Genomic DNA, 19,441 nt, shown 5'->3' on the forward strand with positions numbered 1-19,441 from the left:
TTTGAATCTTTGGATGCTCCTGTCCAGCTTTAGCAGGAGAAATGGGTATTTTTTTTTTTTTTTACCGTAAACAAACTATATTTTTCAAAACAAGCCTAAATATGAATTAAATCCATTTGTAAATATGAAAATCCTTTTTGTTTATTTATTTAGTATGTAATGTGAATATACTGTAGCCTGTGAGCTTCATAGAAAATAACTTCACACAGTTAGGTAATTTATTTATTTAATTTATTAAGATGCTACATAGTCCAACCAGGTTGGTTCTTTTTTCTTTACACCAGACTACTTAACTAGGAATATTAATCTTCTCAGATAGACTTATTTATTTATATACATACAAAACAATTTCTCGACTGCTTACATTAATCACGGTGATGGTCAGCGACTCCAGGACAGGTTGGTGTAGTGTGTTTTACAACTAGGCCTGGATCGAGTAGTGTTTACATGTCACTTTTGTTTGGTCGGTCCTTCTTGGAGTACCAAACTACTCAAATGTACTGCAGTGGAGGCAATGGCAACATTACAAAGTCAAACTGATTTAACAATCTAGTGTTTTGTGTGATCCTTGTGTAAAATGTTGTGATACTCCAACCAGGAGAAACTAACAAGACTTTCTGTAAGTACTAAATGATCCAGGCCTGATAACCCAAGGTGGGACTGTAGCTCAGGTCGGCTCTGCCCTCCCTCTGAGCAGCAAATCATCCTCAATCCAAAAACTTTACAGAGATACAGTAGAAACACAAAACACGCTCATATTTGTTTTTATTTTCTTACCCATCCATCGTCTTCCCCTCCATTCAGCTGGAGAAGATGGAGCATTTCTGTCATTTCTATAAATTTTTCAGCATCCTTGCTCTTTCTAACAACCATTAACTGATTCTATTTGGATACAGCTGAAAAACATAACCAACATTTTGTTTCCTTTCAAATAATTCAAAACAGAATGACACTTTCCTTCCCAATATGCAAATTTGGTAATGCGACAATTTGAGAAAACATCTAGTGTTTATTTCTGAATGTTCTGTAAAAAGTACAGTGTCATGTGGTCCCCTCGATGCGATAGGTAGGCTGTATTTGTTTCCTGCTTTTGCAAAAGGAAAAAAGAACACTGCAGGAAGATCAGAGACACTTTAAGCTTGGTGTATTAAAAATGTTCATAACTTCAAGTGCAGTGTTTTAACACTAATAAGCAACAAATAAATGCTGAATAAACACCAAAACTAAACGTGTTTGTAGCTGTGAGAAAAAGCTAACCAAGAAATTGGGTAGCAGATGAAGGCAGCTTAAAACACTCAACGAACCTGACATACATTTGTCTAATATCAGACATAATTCCAACAAATGTATGGCTCAGTAGGAAAATATGTTATAACACAAAAACGTAGTCTGATGTTTGATGTTGATGTTCCCAGGAAAATAAACATTTATTCTGCATGCACCATCTGTCTGTTTTTATATATTAATGTACTGTTAATGTACCTCCATCTTGGTCTGAGAATAACTTGCCCCAATAGATCACAAGGCAAGGCTTTCATCTGAATTTACAGAAATGATCTAATCCTCAGTTCAGATAGCTGCTATAATTTTAAATGTTTCAACCCTTACAACAGAAAAACAGAACTGCAACAAAACACAAAAAAGGATCAAAGAAAAATCAGAAATGTAAATGTGCAAACCTATAGTCAAATGACATTATCACCATTATAAAAGCAATTAAATTAGATTCAAAAGCATAGATGCAACACTCTGTGTGAACGCATGCAATCAAAAATCCCCCGACTGACAAATGGGGATGTGGTGAGCATTGTGCAACCGGTGATGGGAGTAAGGTAGGGTGAAAATAAAAAGGGCACAATGTAAGAAAACACCTATGCTAGTGTTTCATCCACCAATAAAGGTTGCTCTACAATCAGAGGTTTTACAAACCTCTGACTGGACAAGACGGTGTGATAGCCCTGTGTGGAACGCCAACTGTATAGACCATCTCTGTGGTAAATCCCTTCCTTAAAGGGAGTTTCACTCGAAGGAACAGCAGGATATACTGTACATTGGGGCAATTACATATCCATATACATTGGCTCTGGTTGCCATTTAGAAAAAGAAACAACAATACACTAAAATGACATTCGCACAGTTGCAAATTGACTCAATCGCACCGACACGACCTCGCCGGCATTAGAAAATCTGTTGGTCTGAATCACTAGAATTAAATCATGTTTCATTTGCCCCCCACCCCCAAACAAGTCATCTGTATACATGAAACCTTTGGGAAGAAGGTCAGAATGATTATGTGATGATTACGTAGAGGCGAGACCTGTAGCAGTTTGTTCATAAGATGAGTCTTTTTTTTCTTTTAATTCTTTTTTCTCTCATACTTTACCGCTTTGAAGTTTTTACATAAATGAGACTGAATCAAAACTAGTACCATCCCCCCTCCCCCACCCATCAGATATGGCAATTCTGATCCAAAATCCCAGATGCTGTTTGTTTTTCATCCCCGAAAGCATGCTGCCGCCAACAGAACTGCTGCGCTCTACAAAGCCAACTTGCCCACGATGACGCCCACCACAAAGAAGAGCACGAGGAGGGCCACCGTGCGGGCACTCAGCCCTTCGTCTTTCTTCATTACAACAGAGGCATGCTGAGATGACATGACGTTACTCTTCCTCATCCGCAGACCATCGTCCTCCTGAAACAGGGACAAGGAAGAGAAAAAGAAAAGGAGTTAGGAGGGTAAAAGAAATTAACGAGAATTGATGAGAGAAAGTATGCGACAATACGATGATGGGAATCAGTAGATGGGGAGCAAAGTAAAGAAATTAATGTGGAGAAACAAAAATTCATGACAACAATAGGTTAAGAAATGGCTAGTTGTCAGTCAAGTTGATAGGGCAGTATTTATTTATTAGCTCAAAGAAATAGGATCGCTTAAATCTTCATCTGACCAAATCCCCTGAGGAACGCAGAAGGCGCCAGGCTTTAACACACTTCATTTCCCAGCAGCGGGTGGGGTTGGGGGGGGGCTCTCTGTTAGTTTAATCTCAGCCGCAGGAGCAGCCAACAGTCGTTCTGCCTCTGGCAAAACTTAAAGGGGTGGGGGTGGTGGTGTATGAGGAGAGGACGATTCTTTTATGGCCGCTTATGGAGTTTGTGACTAATGTTCAATCAAAACTTTTAGAAAACCCAGTGTTAAACCTTTGATTGATTGTTGTAATTGACAGCGTACTTATTGATTTGAAAAGTCTTCCATTATGTCCGTCAATGATTATAGGAATTTTGACTTTTTTGACTTACTGTCAAAGGGTGTTAAGGCTGTCACTTCCCACAAAAACAGAGTTTGAATAACTTTAAATAAGAAAGTAATTCTTCGAATGTTAACCCATCACATCCAAACACACACATACACACAGTTAGTACACAATATATACACAATGCCGTGAACTCATAGCCCATGGTGAAAGCTAAAAGCACACAGGGATGTTGAGTATGGTCCTGAAACACCCATCCCGAAATGACACTGGTAGGCAATGTCTCTGCAAAAAAATCGTGCCATCTCATTGGTGAGGACATTTGTAGGAGCCATATGTCGGGTTATTTATCTTCCCCTATAATGTATGTGTGCACATGCACGGTGACATGCGTGTGTTGTCTTCATTAATGGGTACGCTGACCTGTGTCAGTTTTGGGCCTGGAGCATGGAGGCAGGGTGAGCTTGGGGAGAAATTTTCTGTTGACCGTCATTATTGTCATTACGATCATCTAAATGTACTGTTTTGACATATCTTCGCACAACCTGAAGAACATCAATGGAAGTAAGTGAAAGTTTCCTAAGTTTGTGACATGGATATGAAATAATAAACATTGTGACAAGTCCATTGGTTCAGCACGACGCTTCTTCGATACAGATCCTCATGACTTAGCCTGCTGCTGCATTTGGTTTGGAATTTAACTGGTTTTGTTTTTCAAAATTTATTTTGTACTGTATTTATTAAATGCATTGTTTTTTTTTTTTGTTTTTTTTTTTTACAAAGTTCTGGCAAAGGAAAAAAACAAAATACATTTTCACCTTGTTGGTGATGCAAGGGAAGTTAAGTGCATGGCATGCAAAGCATTGTGCTGGAAACTCTAGTTCTGAAATTAAAACACATTTTTTTTCTTTTAATGTTAGTGTGTCTTTGTATATATTTATTATGTTATTGTTTTATAAAGACACAAATTCAGAACAGAACGACAAACTCAAAACTTATCTTCACCACACTGGAAATTGACAATGCTACATTATTTTTTTACACACATTTAGGACTATGCTTTATTTAATCTTTGGTCAAAAATAAATGTTTTACCTCAAAAAAGCCCTGAAAAAATTTTTCAAAAGATAAATGCAAAGAGGTCCATTGGGCACAATGTTCTTGAGGGTGAATTAAGTTCTTCATACTGTAGTAGCCTTGAATGTGGAAACATTTGTATGTATTCATATGGTCATGATGCCACATATGATTCTATACGACACCCAAACAACTTTCACAGTTTTATACAGTACAATGCCATAAACCTAAACCTCTGTCCTTCTTCCTTTTATGTTTTTACCAGATCATGTTTTGACCATATTGTGGAATAAATCATCAGACTGTCCTGTTATACTCCTATGGCTATGGCTCCTGCGGCAGAAATGTTCAGTTCTTAATAAGTCGTCAAACCGAAGGTCTATCTTGGTAATTTTCTTAAAGATTATGAATTTGGTTAACAGCTAAGTAAGTGAACACTAAAACAACAAAAAATCTAAATGAGCCATTATCTTTTCAGTTTCTTACTTTGTTCACTAATCAATCATTGTGTAAAATGTAAAAGTGTGTAAATGTAGTCGATCTGTTTTTCTCTAATAAATTGTCCATATATTTATCCATCAGGTCCTGAAGCGACCACTGTGGATGAAATTATTCACAAGTATTTCACAGAGGGCCATCCCTCTGAATTAATACTGGTCTTGCTGGCAACCAAGCACAACATTTCAATGAGTCTTAGCACTTCAAAAAGAAGACTACGAGATGTAGACCCGACTAAAAGGCCTAACTATACTCCAGTAGACCCAACTAAAAGGCCTAACAATACTCCAGTTGCTACTGTGCAGGCAGCTATTTCTGAGGAGCTTCAGGGATCAGGAAAACTTTTAGGCTACCGAGCAATGTGGCAGATTCTTAAACAAAAGCATTAATTAACAGAAGATGTGATGTGATGAACCTGCGCCTCCATACAGACTGTGGCACAAAAAATGGGTTGATGGCAGCAATTAATTGTTACTTTAGATCTAAGCAAACAGATGAATTTGCAGGAACCAGAAGTCACATGTATGGCACTTCAACATCCAACCAGTGAAAGCTGGTGGTCATACTTTCGCAAACAAAGGTTTTTTTTTATCCTATGTGTTATTCTTTATTCATACTTTGTGGTGTGACACTTGTGTTATACTTCAGACCACATTTTTGTATTTAGTGTATGTGACTGGGTCAGTGAAGGCTATGGTTTATTTGGCTTTGTTAAATTTATGTTTAGCTTAAGACTGAATTGTTTTTATATGACAAAAGACTTTCTTATAAAAAAAAAAAATTGTATTTTCATAATAGGATACAGTTTTGGATGGATCTGTTTGGTGACTTGAGGGAGAGACACCTATTAGAAAACCATTTCCATTAAAATGTACATGAAGCATCCACAGAGAAATAATGGACAGTGCAGTTATATAGTTTCAACATGTTTGAGGTTGTAAAAGTTCGTAAGTGTGTGCATATACTGTAGTCAGTATCACTTTTGTTCAAATATTTGATGGTTTATTTGAATCTTTATTATGTTGTCTTGTGGTGTTTCCGCATTTGTTTCTTAAAAAATATAGCCAATCATAAACACGGAAAGGCATTCCAATGAAAAGAAATAAAAAATTGCATCCCATGCTAATCTAATTGGCAAAGAACAATCAAAAACAAAACCACTGTCAATGTGATGGTTGCTTAATCTGGGCATTTTTCTGTAATTGTTCCCAGATTAAGTGGAAATAAGTGTGTTCCCAGATTAAGTGGAAATAAGTGTGGATTCCCAGCTTTCTGACAAACTCTGAGTCAGCTTGAAAGACAAGTGCTAGCACCAGCAATTCCTGGTGGGGGCATAGACCAGCATGCCTTTAAAGAACTGCAGAGACAAAGTGCTCTGACACCACCCCATCAGTGGCATTCTGCAGTAGAGAACTACATCACCCTGAAAAACAAGGCCGGACTTTTTTCTTAATTTCTAGATTAATTGCACAAATAATCAGCAACTGAACTGGCATAATAAATTAATGCATTAACAGTTGGCACATAGGAACACCGGCAAGTATTAAAAAGGGCAAACAGAACAGAGGACAAGAAATAAAATAAAATGAAGTCTGATCCTGTGACAAAGCTGAAGTCTAAAGCGGAGTACTGAACACATCCAAACTGAACAAAACCTCTTTGTTGTACATTTTAAATGTTCATAATTCAGACTGTTTAAACGCATCCAAAGCCAGGGGAATTCTTAATCCCGAAGTTCATGTTGGCTTTAAAGGTGTCGTAGTCATCCAAGATAGGCAACTTTAAAGTGTTGGCACATGTATTAGCCATGGGGAACTCGGAACTGGCGAGGAATTCGAGGTGCGGTTGAGGATCCATGCCAGCAGGAGGTATGCATGGCACGCCTGTGGCAAACATGAAGATCTCCTCCAGAGTCACAGAACTCTCATTGTCTAGAAGTAGAAATCATTTTAAGCAATTTAATAAAAATATTTTATCCTAAAAAAAGAAAAAATTGGATTATATTAATAAAATTTACATTAGCTAACCTTCACAGTCAAGAAGGTAGTCTGCCCAGAAACTTCTTGTTTTGTTCTCCAGCATTCTCATGTTGCTTCCGACAGGACTAAGCTGGGGCTGGAAGATGTTTTCCACGTCTGTCGCAGATAACTTGTCATTTGAATGGCAGAGAACAGGGGTCAGGACGGTTGGATACTGCTGCAGTGCCGCTAGAAACTGCAAGCTGGCAAGTCCATCTTTGAACCTAAAATACAATAATACAGTGCGTTTTCAGTGAAATGTTTTAGTCTGAACTCTTTCTGAGCAAAAGCAATAAAATACACTACCTTTCAATTGCTGTGTAGTTCCTGTCAATTATATACCATCTAAGGCACTCCTTGACAATTGAGTGTTTGTTCTCCACTGACACAACATGTTTAAAACACCCTGCAGTCTGCAGCATAGTGCTGTTCTGGTCAATCAGGTCCTGCAGGCTTTCCAATGTGGATGCATTTTCAATCTAAAAATGGAATGTCTGTCACTCATTTTAAGTGCCAATGTTAATCAGAAATAATATCACAAAGCTATCATGGCAGAAAGGTTTAGTGGACAAACTTGGTACCTTTCACCTTTGCCAAATTATAAACCTCTAACAATGACCCTCATACCTGCCACAGCACTTTCCCTATTTCTTCATCTGTGATGTCTCCTATAGATTGATTGAAACTGGACTGCCTTGCGATGTGGTTGACCAGATCCTTCGAGAGAAAATTTGGGCCAGGTCCACCATGTACAATAGAAATGGCAATCATCTTTCCTGCCAAACTATATTCATCCTCTCTGATTGCTGGAAGGAAATGGACAGTAATTAAGTATTAAATTGGTTGCCACACTGGACCACATTACAAACACTGCATGATTGATGTACTTTTCCCTTAAAATAGTCCCCACAAAACTATACCTGTCGAGTTGTAGACAAGGTAGCGTCTCTCTTCAGGACCATCAAATATGGGTCGTTTGTTCAGCCTTTTCATCAAGAGGGAAAGGAATTCTCTTTTTGGACCACTGTAGTCAAGACCTTCCTCAAATCTGCTTCCATCATCAGAGAACTTCACAAGGAGGTTCTTGGTGTCACAGAATGTTCCCCTTTTGAATCCTCTCACAGCTCCATCCCAGATGTCAGAGCGGCAAATGTTAAATCTACTGACAGTATGGCGATCAATCTGGAGTGCCAGGTTTGTGATTACTTCTGATACAGATGGCTGTTCCACCCTACCACTGAACAGATCATGACTATGTTAGTTCTTTAACTTCTCTAATTATATAGTGGCACACATCTAACCAGAAAGAAACAACAGCTGAAGAAAAGAACAATGGGCTTACTCAGCCACATTTTGAGCATTAGTACTGTTCTCATCAGTGACAGAGTCCAACTGGTCTTCTACCACAAGAGATGCATACCATTGTGTGTATTTTCTAAGACATTAACATATAATTATATATTGTTTATGTTTCCAAATAAATATTGTACTTGGAATTTGCATTAAAAATACCTATAGCATGCAGTTACCACTGCAGAGCTTGACATTCCTGGGCCCTCTTGTGAGTCGGAGAGTAAAATCTGTGTCAGGAATCATGAAATACAGACAGGTGAACAGAGGTACTGAAAGCTAAAGACCATCAATTTCTTAAGTAGAAATAAATGCACTTGTTAACTAAAGAAAGATTATGTGTATCTCAAAGTCATTTTGAGACATTGCTTAAACAAATTGGAGAACAAATTAATTGTATGATGGAATTTTTAAAGGAAGCTACAGGCGAGGAATAGACATTAATGAGCCACATATTACCACTTCAGAGTCAATACGCGATTCTCCACCATCATTACTGGTACGGTTCAAGGCAGGATCCCATTGCTGGAAACACATATACATATTAAATACATATCACTGTAACACTTAGGTATAATTGGCAGAACTTTGGTGAAAGAATTTTAGTGTTATGTTGATTATAATTTATGTCAGAGTAAAATAACATCTCTGCAGCACATCAATATTGTATCCAAGTAGTCTTAAAATTTAAAATGCTATGGTATGCCTGTTCCTCTTAGAGGTATCAGTACTCCATCTTTCAGTTTCATAAGGGCAACAGAAATCTATAAAGAAATAGATACTAAGGACGCTAATCAGGTTCATTGACTCTATGCAAATACACAAAAAATACACAATAGAAAAATACTTAGCTTAACATTAGCAAATTTACCTTAACGCTGCTCTCTTTCAGAGGATTTTTTTTGTTTTCGAAAGATGAATGCCTCTCCTCTTTTAAACTCTGGAAATTGTGGAAAGAATCCATTGCACCTTGTACTGCACTACCTGGTTCAAAATGGAACCAGAGTTTTTTTAAGAGAATACGTCAATTTCTAGTAATCTTTTTGTTCAGACATCATGTTTTCATTTTTATAATTGTACTGTACAGCCTTACTTGAATTTAAAAATAAGAGGTTTTTAAACTCTACCTTCGGATGTGGCAGTCTTATCAAGATTCAAGAATTTTATGTCCTTGCCACATGAACTGCAAAATGGAGTTAATGAAGCCAGGCTGGATCCACAAAAAGGGCAATAAATTATGCTCTGTAATAAAAACAAATGAAGTATTATTAGGAAATTGCTGAGAAAAATATTTATGAGACGTGTATTCACTCAATTTTACTTTTGAAAATGCAAATATGGCTAATTTGGGGGATTCTTTTTCTATACTACATTAGACCAGCTCTTGCTCAAAAACTTGTAAAAGAAATATGTTAATAAGCTTACTTTCACAGACCTTTTTAATATCAAGCCCACATTAGACCTGGTCCTGCTGAAAACTAAAAGGCCAGCAATCACTAACTCTGGACCAATTGGGCCACTGTCCTGCAGTTTCCTTCCTACAACAAACATGACTCAAAAGGAATGTATCATTAAATGGCTTATTAAGAACTTCACAACATGCTGCTGGAGATCCATTTGATTTAAATCAGAAATATTACAACCAGGAAAACTCCACAAGCGGCAAGACACTGTTTCAAGAGGTCAGTAGTTTTGGATCCCTGTCTTGGACTCTTCGGATGAAAAGAAAGAAAATGTGGGGTATGCACACACTATGCTGACAGTACAGCGTCACACGGAGGGAATCACCATTAAGTAAGGGTGACCAGATTTGATTTGATTTTAAAAAAAGCAATAACATAATAAATATATACATACAAAGAAACACTAACACTTAAAGGCAAAAAAAGAAACTTGTCTCTTATGCAGAACTGAAGACCAATGTCATGCACTAAACTTCCCATGCATCACCAACAAGGTGAAACTTTTTTTGTTTGGTTTGTTTGGGTTTCTGCATTTTCTAGCTAGTCTAGATACTAGACACTGAGATCTAAAACTCCTTCACAGCTTTTCTTCCAAGCCATCAAAGCTATCAGTTCAAAACATGAACCTTGTTTTCAGTTTGTCGTATTCAGCTCATTTTGTAGCTCTCAACAAGAGGACAAGTCCGAATAAAAGACGACGTCTGGTCACTCCAAATTATTAAGTAAAAGTCTGCTTTCTACCTATTCACAGTTTTCCATAACTTAAGTATTTCACTTAAGTAACACTTACAGGCTAGATTGCAGCAACGACTAGGGCGGTCAAAGCAGCATCTATATATGGCCAAATTACTACCTCGAACATGCAAAAACTCTATTTACACATCACAGTTAACAACATGTATAATGGCGCTTACCAAAATTAATGAACATTATTTACCATCAGTGTTTTACTTACTTTTTGTGCTGTTTCCAAAAATCTCACTGCTTTTCACCCATTAGAGCTCAAAATGGTTCACTTCCTGTGGCGTGACATCCGTTGGCACTCAAGTTGTGCAGTGTTTAAAAAAAAAAAAAGAAGTCCAACTTCTATTGTGGCTTTTGTATTCGTGTTGCGGTTAGTTGTGAAGTGTTGTGTCTTTTGTATTCGTGTTGCGGTTAGTTGTGAATTGTTGTGTCTTTTGTATTCGTGTTGCGGTTAGTTGTGAAGTGTTGTGGCTTTTGTATTCGTGTTGCGGTTAGTTGTGAATTGTTGTGTCTTTTGTATTCGTGTTGCAGTTAGTTGTGAATTGTTGTGGCTTTTGTATTCGTGTTGCGGTTAGTTGTGAAGTGTTGTGTCTTTTGTATTCGTGTTGCGGTTAGTTGTGAAGTGTTGTGGCTTTTGTATTCGTGTTGCGGTTAGTTGTGAAGTGTTGTGTCTTTTGTATTCGTGTTGCGGTTAGTTGTGAAGTGTTGTGTCTTTTGTATTCGTGTTGCGGTTAGTTGTGAAGTGTTGTGTCTTTTGTATTCGTGTTGCGGTTAGTTGTGAAGTGTTGTGTCTTTTGTATTCGTGTTGCGGTTAGTTGTGAAGTGTTGTGGCTTTTGTATTCGTGTTGCGGTTAGTTGTGAAGTGTTGTGGCTTTTGTATTCGTGTTGCGGTTAGTTGTGAATTGTTGTGTCTTTTGTATTCGTGTTGCAGTTAGTTGTGAATTGTTGTGGCTTTTGTATTCGTGTTGCGGTTAGTTGTGAAGTGTTGTGTCTTTTGTATTCGTGTTGCGGTTAGTTGTGAAGTGTTGTGGCTTTTGTATTCGTGTTGCGGTTAGTTGTGAAGTGTTGTGTCTTTTGTATTCGTGTTGCGGTTAGTTGTGAAGTGTTGTGTCTTTTGTATTCGTGTTGCGGTTAGTTGTGAAGTGTTGTGTCTTTTGTATTCGTGTTGCGGTTAGTTGTGAAGTGTTGTGTCTTTTGTATTCGTGTTGCGGTTAGTTGTGAAGTGTTGTGGCTTTTGTATTCGTGTTGCGGTTAGTTGTGAAGTGTTGTGGCTTTTGTATTCGTGTTGCGGTTAGTTGTGAAGTGTTGTGTCTTTTGTATTCGTGTTGCGGTTAGTTGTGAAGTGTTGTGGCTTTTGTATTCGTGTTGCGGTTAGTTGTGAAGTGTTGTGTCTTTTGTATTCGTGTTGCGGTTAGTTGTGAAGTGTTGTGTCTTTTGTATTCGTGTTGCGGTTAGTTGTGAAGTGTTGTGTCTTTTGTATTCGTGTTGCGGTTAGTTGTGAAGTGTTGTGTCTTTTGTATTCGTGTTGCGGTTAGTTGTGAAGTGTTGTGGCTTTTGTATTCGTGTTGCGGTTAGTTGTGAAGTGTTGTGTCTTTTGTATTCGTGTTGCGGTTAGTTGTGAAGTGTTGTGTCTTTTGTATTCGTGTTGCGGTTAGTTGTGAATTGTTGTGTCTTTTGTATTCGTGTTGCGGTTAGTTGTGAAGTGTTGTGTCTTTTGTATTCGTGTTGCGGTTAGTTGTGAAGTGTTGTGTCTTTTGTATTCGTGTTGCGGTTAGTTGTGAAGTGTTGTGTCTTTTGTATTCGTGTTGCGGTTAGTTGTGAAGTGTTGTGGCTTTTGTATTCGTGTTGCGGTTAGTTGTGAAGTGTTGTGGCTTTTGTATTCGTGTTGCGGTTAGTTGTGAAGTGTTGTGTCTTTTGTATTCGTGTTGCGGTTAGTTGTGAAGTGTTGTGGCTTTTGTATTCGTGCTGTGACTTTGTATTGTCATGACACTTCAGGGCCACCGTGAGAAACTGATTATGCAAAATTCTTTACACAACTCGACTTCAAAAATCTAAAATCTAAAATTCAGTCATATAAGAAGCAATTTAATGTTACAGTACAGTTTTAGGAATCAATTCTTACAAGTACATATGATTAGAGGCAAATCTCCGAAACTGTTTAATGGGAGCTATTACATCTGTGCTATCAGATGATTAACAATGTTAAAAAAAACAATGATTTGACATGTGGAGTACTGGGACTGAACCATAGATCCTATGAACATCATATTTGATCTCCTAATACCCATTCAAAAGCCAGTTTTTTAGTGTATTTTCATTTACAGTTTTACGTGGGGAAACCCAGCACACCTGTTTTTATCTGACAGCCTGCCACAGACATATGGCAAACTGAGAGGAAGAAAACTTTGCTCTGCTAATCTTACTCACTCTGATTTGTTTGTTTTCTTCCCGTAGCCTCTGAGCCTCCATCTGCAGCCTCTTACACTCCTCCATGATCTTTTTTACCTCCCCATCATCCAGGGTGGAGCTCATTGCCTTCGCAGGAAGCACAGAGGACTCTGACTTCAGCAAGCTAGATGACATCATCTTGTTGGACTCCATGTCATGCTGTAAGTGGGTTACAGAGAGACACACTTTAATGCAATAAGATGCTTGGTGCTGCTAAAATGTTTACATAGGAGTTCTGAACGATGACTTTGTCTGCCCGTTACACAGATACAACTGTGTATACATCTGGTGACTTGCAAGCTGTGTTCACACATAGCAACATATAGCCATGGTGGAAAAGTTCACTCAAAAGTACCTTTCAATTGTGGATCAAGCTGGTCTGTATTAGCATTATCTCTGTCTAACAAACTCTGTGGCGCACAGTGCCTACTGGGAGTCATGTGAATGTATCCCATAGCTCATAATGAATTGAAAACAACTACAGAGGATCATTTTCCCTCACCAGTATTCATCGAGTTGGTAGACTAAGCTCATATCAGTGATGAAAAAATGTCTCTACAGTCAAAAGGAATCACATTAATAATAAACTACAAGTGAAACTCAACAATGCAACTCTCTGTTGCATTGACTGTTGATCCTTCTAAAAGTGACTGCAGCAGGGAGAGGAGAAGAAAAGTGGGACAAAATAGAGAAAAGAGTGAAGAGGGAAAAAACACTCAAACATGAGGCAGAATTGAGACAAAATAAAAACGGTAGGAAGGACAGGTAATCAACATATCATTGTACTGACAAACATTAATGAGAAAAAAGTGATTATTCTGCAGTTTGGCAAAAAAAAAAAGCAAAGTTAAACCAAAGATACAAGCGAAAATGGATAGCAATTAGGGCAAGGCGATTAATCGAATTTTAATCTCAGTTATGATCTGGATTTTCAACGATCATAAAAATGAAATATGATTTTTGCTCCTTTGCAATTTACTCTTGTGCTGTTTTCAGTTGCAAATCGAGCACCACTGGCATTGCAGTGCTCTGCTGCAGACTCCTCCCATAGACCCAACGGCTGCCCTAATAGCAATCTATTTGATGTCCAGTCTATAGAGACACTAAATATCTGTGTGACAAAACAAAGAAAAGTGTGTGTGCTCACCATTTTTTCATTCTCCACTGGCATGTCAAAAACACACCTGAGCTTTGAGTCCATCAGCTCGTCTGGCTTCGCCTCCTTCCACTTAAGACATAGACAAACAAAGAAAGAAAAAATCAGACTACAACACGTCATTGTTACATAAATACCTAAATGTAATCAAATAAATTATGCTATGTAGTGTCTATTCAAATGTCCATTTTGTGCAGAAGAGGTAGTGGACGTGTTAGATAAAGACATTTTAAAAGATAAAAAATCTTAAAGCATTCACTTTGGGCTTTATATTAGATCCCTGATTTGTAAGTCATAAGAAAAAGTTGTATATCAATTAATTAGCTATATTTATTTTTACTATAACAGTGTCACACTTAATAAGTTCATTGCTCAAAGTTATGAAATGGCTTTCTAAAAAAAAAGAAAAAAAAAAAGACCTCTTTATTGCTAATGGGACACTACATGTCCCCAAATAAACTGAATTTACTTCTGTTGTAATTTAACATCTTCAGGTCCATCATTTAAGCCTATGGAATATGGTTTTAATGATATCACAGTCATAAACATAAGTTGTGGTCTTTTTACAACCACACCTAAAAAATCTGCTTTCTTTGTAACCTGTTACGGTCATAAATTTGCACATAAACTCCCTGCAGCTCTGTCTCGGTACAGTGCCTCTTCTGTAACAGTTTCTCAAGTTGGATTAACGTTAACTCCTTATGTGCATCACGTCTCACCAAATTTTCAAGATATTTAGAAACATATTAATTATGATTTATTGTGTTTATGTTGGTCAGGATCACAAAAGTGTTAGACCACAGAGATCCTTATCAGTGAACAATGCTAGATTTTTTTTATTGCTGTGTCAGTGCTGTGATTCAGATTTGTATTAAGGCTAGGAGATGTACTAACACTTTTTCTTTCTTTATACTGATATTCAACATATGTTGCCTATATCAGCTATAGGAAGGGGTTATTGATAGTAAAAATAAAAAATAAATAAAAAAATAAAAAATAAAAATAATGCAAAATGAGGGACACTCACCACTCCCTCCATGTCGGTCATGTCGGGAGGTGCTATCATCGACTGGACCATGAACTTGTGCTTGCTTTTTTCATTGGGATCATAATCAAAAGGCTGCAGCATAACTGAAAAACAAAATCAAAGTCACTGTGAGTAAACAAAGGACAAAATTCATTCATATTGTTGCCATTTTTTCCTTTAAAGTCAAAATTCATAAACTGCATAGGGTTGCACGTATGGTATGGTGGTTAGCACTATCGCCTCACAGCAAGAAGGCTCCTGGTTCAAACCAACTTTGCAATTTTCATGATCTCCCTGTCCACACTTGGATTCCCTCCAAGTAATCTGGATGGAAGGACGGACGGACATAATAAAAACTGAATAAATTAAAACTATAACCCTCTACAGGATAAAAACTGTTTTGTTTTGTGTGTGTGTGTGTGTGTCTGTGTGTGTGTTGTCATTCTGGATGGACAGGTACAGTTTTATACATTTCCAAATAAAATTATGAAAATAAACATACACACTACATTATCTACATTATATTATCTACAACATTTAGGTCTGTCTGACTGGTCATTTGTCATTCCCTCCTATACCATCACTAATTCAGCTGTGCAGAATATTTTTCTCACAACCTAATTGTATAAATATCAAAATACCCATTTTGAAGATCTTATTCCACCATGTTGAACAAATCATCATGGCCACAGTGTGTTCTGTGCATTAATTAAAATTATTGGCAAAAACTGATTTTTTTTTTATAGCTCCAGATTTAGATTTTTAGACAACTACACTAGACTGCAAGGTAATAACATAAAACATTGCAGCCACATGACAAGAAAAGCTAAAAGTGAAGGTCTGAAACAGGACATCCCCATTCTTCACATGGAATTGTTGTTTTGTTCGAGTTACCCTCCGTTTTATTTCCTATTTTCCCCCCAAGTTTAACCCTAGCAAGAATATGAATAACAGTATTGTGTTAGTATCTGCAGAAACTGCAGCAGACAGGTTGAATTTGCTGGTGAATCTCAGCAACAGCAGCACATCTGGTGTCCTAAATGCAAACATTTGCACATGAGCAAATTTTGTCAACAACTGGCCATTGTTTTCTCTTTCCTAACTTCTGTGCTCAGTCCTCTGATTAAATGCCAGTATGAAATGTACGTGCATTTATAACTGTAGACTTTGTCTTCCTGTGTCCAAGGCTCTGGACTTGCCCACGCTGCTCAGAAAAATTGGTGGAGATGATTTATTTCTATGTTCCTGTTACCATGACAATGATACAATGACGGACCTACAGATACCCCTTAGGGTAATCTTTTTTAACAGCTTCGAAGCCTTTTTCTTTCCTTACATTACATACTGCTCTAACAAAAAGCAGGTGTAGAGTTGGAATACTACTTCAGCCTTTCGCCACACCAGTCCTCTGAGTCAGGGGTGTTATTTGATGTCATGCCAGTGACTGAGAAGGTATTTCAAAGCTGTAACAATGATTTATAGTGATCACTTTCTTATGCCGTCAGAAGGGTCTGAAAAAGCCATGAAGATAGAAATGACTTCAGATGGCTAATGATTTTCTTCTCTTGATTACAAGTTTCAGTATGTGAATAAAAGACATATTTTAAAGTCAGTATATCTACAATATTTGCATGATACTTGGCTTCACTGAAAACAAATTAGTTCAAATTTGAATCTGGTCTTACTATCAGCTTGGCTTTCATATGGCACATGCCAATTCTCCCTAGAGTAGTGTTGTGCACAATTTCAGCAATCAGTGTGGCTCAATATTGCAAATCAAAAACAGACGGCATGAACAGATTGAGAATGTCCTGTTTCAGTCACTCCTAATTTGTACAGCCATCCAGCTTGGGTCCACAGGGACAACACCAGAGAATGGAGGCAGGAAAGCATGCAAGTTTTTGAGCAACACTGACTAGTGTTAAAAGGTCTGGGCTTGTGATAGGAAAAACATGACCACCATGGGGGGAAGAAGTAATTCAAATCATCTTTCATATACAGCCTTTGAAAACACCATTAGAAAGAGCCACTTCTGTGAATAGGACGATTCAGTATTCTAACTTCACACTAGGCAATCATTTATAATACTCACAGAGGCCAAATATTTTTTTATTTTTTTAACTTGTCCTGTCCAGCATCATAGCAAACAGAATGATGGTCTGGCTGCTGTGTTGTGCCGATCAAATTTGCGTTGCCAAGGGAACTTTATGGGTATAAGGCTCCTCTTGATTATCTGATCCATTTATTTATTTATTTACTGTTATTTATTTATTTATTTTGAATTATGTAATCTATGTAATTTTGCAAAAAGAAGCAAAAAGGAAAGCAGAAAGAGGAGACAAAGACAACAGATAGAAAGCAATGACCCTTCAATCCAACTATCACCAGACAGCCAACTACTACACCTGTACAAAAGAACAGAGAATTTCCTTCGGCTTTTACAGAATAACAAAGCTGACATAAAAGATAAACAAAAGTAGCTGTTAGTGTACAGGCGCAGTTTGATCCTGACTTTTTCTGCATCTGCTGTTAACACATGCACTTCACAGGAAAAGATTTTCTGCAGAAGATGCGCTCTAAGCTGGAAATGGGATTGAGGAAGGGAAGAGAAGGGATGCGGAAAAGTCTCAGTCTACAGTAAACAGGGAAGCACAAAACATGTCAGGAATGGCAGATGAAGCTCACTGTGGTTTATATATCAATATTCGATGTATGTGAATTTGTTCCCAACAGCAAGTAGCAAGTAGAAAGCAACATACAGATCATCAGAAAAGAGAATAAAGAAGTTAACTCAGGACTGTGGTAAATTTAAGAAAGCTTAAAGCTACAACCTTATCTACAACAGGACCCAGTCTGATTCTGGGAACATTGACAGGGAATGTGACTCAAACAAATACCTGGTCACAGATCTGCAAACCTACTGAAAAAATATGTGTGGCATGGGAGGGAAGAAGAGTTTGCTTTAGCAAATCTATGAAGATAGATGCCTGGACGGAAAACTCACCAAGATCAAATTCGTAGTCTTGCATAAAAGGCATTTAGATTCAGACTTCTCAGAGTAAAAGCTTCACACACTGATTGTGCTTTCCTTACTCTGTCTTATTCAATTAAATTCAAATTCATAATACTTGAAAGAATCAGCTACTGATTTAAAGGATGACTTTTGTTATGAGAATCTAATTGGTGGGTAAAATATGGCCTCTGAATACTATAAACCATCACACAAGCTCAGAACTATGGGCGACTTTTGAGCAGACGTTTTTTTATGAAAATGGACTTGGGTCTGTGTTAACACAGGTGAATTAGTCTCTTGTTCAGTGAAATGAGTCACGCTTCAGGACAGGAGTTTGCAGAGTAGGCCTTAAAACCGTATAAAATATTTCCACAAGTTCAACATGGAAACAAGGATTTTTTTTTAAACATTCGTGTCACATATTTTTCCACTAAATGCTGCTAACACCGATCGAGTTCTATAACATTCCTGTGGTCATGGCTTAATTCAACGTATACAGTTACAGCACAGAAACACTGTATGTAGCCTTTGCTAAACCAGCAAATAAAACACTATGGGTTTGTAGGTATTCTGTGGTAGACAGTTCTTTCTCTCTGTGATACCACTGAATAACTTGAAAGCTTTTGAGTTTCACACAGGCCAGAAATACAGGAAAAACTGGAATGCAACAAGCAAAGGATGATACAGTCATTTTAAACAGAGGCTGTACATGGTTTAGAAAAACAAACAATACTTTTTCTAAGCAGCATTTATTTTTACCGATCAAACTGCATTAAGCAGAAAAACACTTTAAGGTTGCCTCTATCCCTACCAGCAGCAACAGTCATCATGTTTTTGTTTTAACTGAAACAAGCCACATAAAATACATCTAAGATAGTAGATGTTAATAGTTTTTTAACATTGTGTACTTGATCATTAAACAACATATGCAGTGGGTGCAATATTGAATGCCAAAATATGCCAAGAATACTGTGGAAAGTATGCACCCTGATGAAAAAAATGGCTCAACTAAAAGATGCAAGACCACATATATGACTTCAGCATGGGTGTGTAAGACCTTAAATAAACTTTGGTTTTTCATCAAAACATGTGTTTCATTTTAAAAAGCACATTTCCTGCAATACAAGAACCCACACATCATTGTTAACTTGTCAACTGCAATGTTTTGATAATACTACGAAAGCTGAAAACAAAAATAGGTTACAGAACTCTCCAATTTGCCATGTGAGTACATTTTCAGAAAAGCAGTCTTGTTTTGGAACTTAAACCTGTGACCCCTGTCAGCCTAATAAGGGTGAAAAATGACGGCGACTGACAGAGTGGACTCAGTTGCTCTGTCACCCTCTGCTGACTGCAGGCACCAGAGACACAGTTAGCAGTTGTTGACATCAGATAG

General features: G+C 37.6%; 1 protein-coding gene across 6 annotated transcripts in view; it reads right to left on the reverse strand.

The window, feature by feature from the left end:
• Positions 1–19,441, reverse strand: part of LOC121637314 (vesicle-associated membrane protein-associated protein B-like) — a 29,784-nt gene continuing 10,343 nt past the window's right edge. Inside the window, exons 3-11 of one of the 6 annotated variants that reach the window (XM_041981385.1) lie at positions 15,033–15,136; positions 13,997–14,077; positions 12,829–13,008; positions 8,357–8,430; positions 7,765–8,075; positions 7,472–7,650; positions 7,151–7,323; positions 6,854–7,068; positions 3,995–6,757 (exon numbers count right to left, since the gene is read on the reverse strand). In XM_041981385.1, the coding sequence (XP_041837319.1) occupies positions 6,522–6,757; positions 6,854–7,068; positions 7,151–7,323; positions 7,472–7,650; positions 7,765–8,075; positions 8,357–8,430; positions 12,829–13,008; positions 13,997–14,077; positions 15,033–15,136 (1,553 nt within the window). In that variant the 3' untranslated portion in view covers positions 3,995–6,521. Of the gene's footprint in view, positions 2,693–3,994; positions 6,758–6,848; positions 7,069–7,150; positions 7,324–7,471; positions 7,651–7,764; positions 8,082–8,356; positions 8,431–8,653; positions 8,720–9,065; positions 9,179–9,321; positions 9,724–12,828; positions 13,009–13,996; positions 14,078–15,032; positions 15,137–19,441 lie in introns of those variants that run through there. The other 5 variants (XM_041981388.1, XM_041981387.1, XM_041981389.1 and 2 more) reach the window with 5 other exon arrangements.

The sequence above is a fragment of the Melanotaenia boesemani genome, chromosome 3 (assembly GCF_017639745.1).
Source record: "Melanotaenia boesemani isolate fMelBoe1 chromosome 3, fMelBoe1.pri, whole genome shotgun sequence".
Taxonomy (NCBI): Eukaryota; Metazoa; Chordata; class Actinopteri; order Atheriniformes; family Melanotaeniidae; genus Melanotaenia; species Melanotaenia boesemani.